Below are 6411 nucleotides of genomic sequence, written 5' to 3'. Positions count from 1 at the left end.
GATTAGATTTCACCTCGAGGGCATTCCACTCGTGTTTTCCATCGTGTTTTCCAGTGTCAGTTAAAAGCATAAGAGGCCCTTAGTTTATGACAGATTTTCTACAGCAGTTTGAATGAGAACTATGAGGAGATGCATCATTAAAATATTTTTTCACTATTTCATTTTCCCTGTTTGTTTTGAACACACACAAAGATGTACTTGGTTGTCCCAAGTTGAGCCACCTCCCTGGTTTGTTCATAACAGTAGTGATGGTCATCCTCCTACATATTCTAGCTGTCTTTGACAATATCAGCCATCCCATCCTCCTCACGGCCTACAATATATTTTCAACATCTCTGACACCGCCCTCATCTGGCTACAGTCTTCATCAACAACTGCTCCAGATATTCCTTACCCACCTCCCAGTCCCAATGTGTGCCCCAGGGCTCAATACTTGGTCCCTGTGACTTCTTCCGCTACCGTGTCCCAGTTGACCAAATCATGGTGTGAAGCTCTCAAGTTCCACTGCTACACTGATTACGTCCCGTATCCTCCTCCACCTACTCTACCATGTCAAACCTTCTCTGTGAAATCAAATCTTGGATGCAAGCAAAGCAAACTCAACCCCTCCACTGCCACAACATTGTAATCTCCAATCGTAACCCCTCCTGGCTTCAAGGAATCTGTTGAAAATAGCTTTCTTTCTTGGGAAAAACATTGCTCTCCTCCACCCTATTCACCGTTGCAGAAACCCTGATTCATACCTTAATCACTTCCTGCAGTATTCTGTTTTTTATTTGTTTTCATCCTGAACATGTTTTATTTGCGTTTTTGCGTTCTGATTTTATAAACTAAAATATACCTGTAAAGTAATGCTATTATCTCATTTAAAAACACTACAGAATTTTGTGTTGTTTTTCAGGGGTAGGCTTCCATTCATTTTAATGGTGAAAGATGATTGGAGAATCAAATTCAATTTGGCTCGCAAAGCATTACTATATAACACACATCTCCGTTAATCCGAGTACAAAATTAAGAGTTCAATGTGCAGCCCTTCATGAGCGTCTTCCATTCCTTTCGAGGTGCGCTTGGATGTCAGCTTTGAAGAGCAGCTCTCCCAGTTGGCCGTGCGAGGCCTCGCTCATGGCCTTGGTCCGCATGCACATCTGGTACTTGTTCGGCGGCAGCTCATCGCTGCACATCTTCTCGTGCCACAAGTGGAAGAGACTACGTGACGGGGCTCGCACCACCATCAGTTTGCTGTGCAGGTACTTCCTGTAGAGGTGCACGTCCTCCAGCCCCCAACCTTTAATGCTGCGGTCAAAACCACCTGCAAAGGATGTGAGCGTTTAAACGGTGAACAGGAAAGTCCCCAAGCACCACAGGCATGAATTGACTTCCCTGTCCGTGTTACTTTGTTTTATTTCTCCTTTATTGTTTGCACACATTTCCTGCAGTCGTTTCATAATGTGCTTTAACTGTCACCTGCAATACTTTATGAAATCAATTATGACATCAGGAAACAAGGACATTGAGTAGTAATGATATTTATTATTGTTCTAAATTTTTTTTTTCCTAAGGTCTTCCACCCTAATAAATGACTTGATCTTATAAATGAGGAATACAGTCATTTTCTTTTATATCAATATACTGTCAATAAATATTCACTCTTGTTTCCATTTCATGTAAATACATTAATACGGTAATGTAGCCTTTCTTCATCATGTTGATGAGTCATTACCTATGTTGAGGAAGTCCGACCTGTACTGGCATGTCATCCCAAAGCCAAAATCTCTCCAGAAACCTGTGTCGCGACTTATCACCTGAGACAAAAAAACAGGAGTGAAAATAAAATAAAATAAATAAATAGATAAACCGATCACCTCCTTTTTATTGTAGATATTAGAAAAGCATTATTGAATGTCTTAATCAACTTCTCATTGTCTTTAGAGACTTATAATAATATTAATATTAATAACAAGTGCCATAAATGCTATGAAACATGCCCAGAGTCTGTTTAAAAAGTGTATTTCTACTTTGTACATCGTGGTTTTCAGTTATTGGATCATAACCTCCAAAAATGAAGCGGGGCATGGTTCCTTTCTCATCCATTGTCTTTTACTCACCAGTTGTTCCTGGATAGATGGTACATGAGTGTAATTACTGTAGATGATAGATGGATTGTACTGGCTGAAGAGGACTGGGTAGTACACCTTTTTGCCTGTTCAGAAACAAAGAATACTTATTAAAGACTCAAGTTTTTTTTTTGTCAAATGTGCAAAGAGCACCCACCAGGCTCTGCATTGAGGCGACAGGAAGTCAAGAAGTCCGCTGTGAAGTGGATGTCTACGTCACAGAAAAACATCAGGACGTTTTGACTTCGCCTCCAGGCTCTGGCACCCACTTCTAAGCCCCGCCCACGTGAGAACTCCTCTTTGAGCTGGATCAGCGTGAAGCTTCTGAAGCGGGTCTCCCTGGAGAAGGAAGCTTTACATCAGAACTGGGAACTGTGTTAAGACCTATTGCCCAAATGTAAGCAAACATCCAATTATTGGTTTTCTCTAAAAGAGGTGAAGTTTATGTCACGTAAGCTACCTGGTTGTCTGATCCAGGATGGCTTTCACCTGGTCAATCTGCTCATGGCCAAAGTAGACCACTGTGAGATGGACCCTACCATCCTGCTGGATGCACACCTCTCTGCACAACAACAAAAAATCACAAGTACACACACAAGAACATAATCACCATCAACAATGACATTTGATGTGAAATTTTCCCGCAATTTACCTGAAGTTGTGAACAAAATGGCGGAATGTTTCCGCTCTCTTGGAAAGCGGTACAATGATGTTGATGAGCATGCTGCGTGTGTCCACTTGCTCGCTCTTCACTTTAACCAAAGGCCCGAAAGGCCTGAAGAGAACCGTCTTGGCGTACTCCCGCGCCCCGTCGCCTTTGAACATCAACTCGTACACAGTACCTCGGTCCCGTTCGGTGCGGGTCAGCCCTGTGAGTACAACAAAACACTTTTGCACCGAACAAAGGATCATTTAGGACGCTATAGATGATCACCCTCGATGAAGTCTGACGGGGAGAAAGTGCGTTTCCTCCTGCTGGTGTCCACGTGTTGCTGAGGTCCATTGAGGACATGCAGTGCTGTCTCCACGCTGCCTATCAGCTCATCTCTGCAGTCCTTCCTCACAGGCCTCTCCATGGGGTGCCTGGTCAGACCCGTCTCCAACTGGTACACCCTGAGGGGACATGCCCATTTACCATACACTAATATGGTAATCCGGATTACCATTTTGATGAAAAAGGATGATTCATCTTCTTCTAGAATATATTTTTTTACACAAGTGGGGCTACATTCTAAAGCTAAAAACAGTGCAATATGCTTGCCAGGTTAATTAGGTGTTCCTACTTTACCTCCGCAGTGTAAAAGTGTCAAATGGGATTAAGACGTATTCATTGAGTAGCGTCACGCCCGTGTTGACCTCGGCATGGTTCAGCTGTGAGCGGAAGAACTCCTGGAAGGACACATTTGGGACAATGGAGGGAATGGACTGAACACAAAAACAATATAATAGTACTCACAATCATATATTCTTTATCCTCAGAGGAGCATGACTAATGTTAATGATGAGCTGTGACTTCTCAATGTACACATCTGTCTGAGACTGCCCCCTGGTGGCCAAGGCAGACACACCAGAAAGAGCAACAGAATTGCCATTCATTTTTATGCAGTGTAACAAAAACTGTTAAGTCTTTGGACTCTACTGTAGATTCCTTTTAAGCTCAATATTATGGAGTGCTATTTCTCCTCATTAAAATACAAACTAATGGGGGTGGGACACCTACGATGAATTAATGCTATTTCCATGTCAATATGGCTCCATCCCAACATTCCTACCTTCAGGTCGGACTGCGTGGGGGTTTTGTGCAGACTCTCCAGGCCCTGAGGCAGAATGCCTTTAATTTTGGCTTTGTCCAGTGACTCCTGGAGCTGGAAAGTCCGCTCCTGGAGAGCCTCCTTGAGCTGCGCTATCTGCTTGCCCAGGCTGTCAATGTAATGCCTGTGGGAGTCTTCCCTCTCCTGGAGCAGCGCCATGTAGCCTTCCTTGCTGGTGGTCCCCGACGACCACAAGGGGTCTCGCCGGGGGTCTCTGGATGAGGGTCTGCAGACCAGCAGGTAGAACAGAGCCGCACAGCAGCAGAGGCCCGCCGCCACCAAGCCCACCCGGGCCAGCAGGGCCAGCAGCCATCGTTTAAACATGGCTGTCCTTCAGTTTGAAATATGACCACACCAAAGTCATGTGAATATGCAAAAACGAACTAAGAATTGATCCATTCTATAACTCCTGGAATCATTGTTTGGATATAACTTGGTTGATTTGGACCTTTTTCATAGAGCAGCATCTTCGCAAAGTGTGACTTTTTTAGCAGAATCCAGCACAGATGAATGAAGCTCCTAGAATCACAGAAAAATATCATTTCAAAACTTTACAAATCAACAGTCAATTTGAGGGAGAGTGTTTGTATTTCATTAATTGTACAACTTGAGTTTTTTTTTTTATCTTCATCTTGTTTTGAGTAAAAAAATAGTTGCACGGTATTTATTCTGTAATTTTTTGTTGTCTGTGTAGAACCTTTGGGCTAATACCATCATTTAAATTGGAACAACATTAAATCTAGATTATTTTTAAATATTCTTTAAAATAATTTTCACATTCGCAAAACTCAGTCTTTTGAAGCCTTGCAACTTTTTTTGTAAATTAATTAGTTGTTTTTACACTTCGTTCCGCTAACATATATTAACAGGCACAATTTTATTTATTTATGTATTTATTTAAATACACACAGACACAATGGCTGCTCGTCTACCATCTTTTAATGCAATACTACTGTGTAGAATGACAGTAAAAAGCGCTAGAAATCATGCTCTCACTTGTTGAAAGTGCAAACCTGCCCTCTGAATCTCAGAAACAAGCTTGTCTCTGTGTATTTGTGTGCATGTGTGTGTGTCTGTGTGCGTATTCCCATCATTGGTTTATTTGCAGCACAGTTGCGTCTTTATTGCACAGGTAGAGGCCAATCCCATGAAAGAGCTGCCTATGTTTCCACGTCCACTCCCAGTCCGTGTGTGTATATGTGTGTGTGTGTCTACGAGAGAAGTGTGTTGTGAGTACAGATGCATGCATGCATGTGTTCTTCTAATGCACTTTTACCCTTGGAAAAGATTTGAGAATTAACAATAGAAAACATAGTCTCTTTCTGGAATCTTAACAAGCAGTAAATTATAGTGTCTCTCAGACAAACATGACAACACACATTCACTTTTTCACATTCTTAAGCTCATAAGTTGTAAAAAAAAAAATACTTGTACTCACTCAAGTAATCACCTAGCATCCAATTCCTCCTCCTCCTCCAAAGCATGTGTTGTGAGAATTTTTGGTTGTAGAAATAAAGGTGGGAAGGTTTGAAGTTACCCTGAAGGAGCAAAGTTAGCTTGCATCCTCCTCCTCTCTCATTTAGTCACCACCTACCACCACCAGCAGGACCTCCCACCAAAATGTTCTTCCGTTCCAGCCTCACCCTCAAACAACATAAATAGCAGTCTAAAATGTACTTTTATGAAAACATAGATTAACTGAAGCGGATGTAAATATATTCATTGTTTGGTCTCATGATTTAATGCTACAATCACATAAATTGTACTGCTCCTTCTGATGTGCCTACCTTGGCCACTAGGCGGCAGTATAGTACAGTTCTAAACTGAGATTCCTGAGTACAAGATCATTTTTTTCATCTGACGGTGGCGCGACTTGCACTCCTGTCCAGACAAAATGAAACTGTTGGAGACAGACACGTAGATTTAATGTTGCTTCCAGTCATTTACAACAGTTACTTTACAAAAAGTGGACAATTCTATTTGCACATGAATTGCACAGTGACACCTTGTTTAGATGAATTCATTCGTGCTTTGTGACATTTGTGCTCAGCTTAGGCAGTGTTTTGCTGAAGGAAAAAACTGTGGAATGTAAAATACAGAAGCACCAGTAATCACTTGAGAGGGTGCCTCTGGGGTGATCTGTCTTATGTAAAGTGCATTTGTCTTCGAGATAGAACCACACAGCTGTTGTAGTCCCGGGACACTTCATTAGGTACACCCGCACAATCTACCGAGGTCCAATATAACATTGCTAAATTGAGCAAAAATGCTCCATTTATATATATATATATATATATATATATATATATATATATATATATATATATATATATATATATATATATATATGAGATCTCTATAGATGGTGATGATGTAACACATGTCAGGGACAACAAAAGCACTGAGGGACCATTTAAATGTAAGAAAAAACAATATGATCATGTCTTATATTTTATAATATATATTCTATTTTTATTATTGTTTTA

General features: G+C 41.3%; 1 protein-coding gene across 1 annotated transcript; it reads right to left on the bottom strand.

Moving 5' to 3' along the window:
- Nucleotides 1–765: 765 nt before the first annotated feature.
- Nucleotides 766–6151, bottom strand: LOC125993729 (chondroitin sulfate N-acetylgalactosaminyltransferase 1-like). Its single transcript, XM_049762577.2, has 11 exons — nt 5364–6151; nt 4374–4444; nt 3887–4256; nt 3403–3503; nt 3049–3227; nt 2767–2983; nt 2575–2676; nt 2272–2453; nt 2106–2200; nt 1721–1802; nt 766–1309 (listed from the first exon to the last, which is right to left on the bottom strand). Exons 3-11 carry the CDS (start codon nt 4247–4249, stop codon nt 1035–1037), a joined length of 1596 nt encoding a protein of 531 aa, XP_049618534.1. The 5' UTR covers nt 4250–4256; nt 4374–4444; nt 5364–6151; the 3' UTR covers nt 766–1034.
- Nucleotides 6152–6411: the final 260 nt, after the last annotated feature.

The sequence above is a fragment of the Syngnathus scovelli genome, chromosome 3, assembly GCF_024217435.2.
Source record: "Syngnathus scovelli strain Florida chromosome 3, RoL_Ssco_1.2, whole genome shotgun sequence".
Classification (NCBI taxonomy): Eukaryota; Metazoa; Chordata; class Actinopteri; order Syngnathiformes; family Syngnathidae; genus Syngnathus; species Syngnathus scovelli.
Note: the sequence above shows the minus strand (reverse complement) of the source record. Positions and strands in the feature narration are given on the sequence as shown.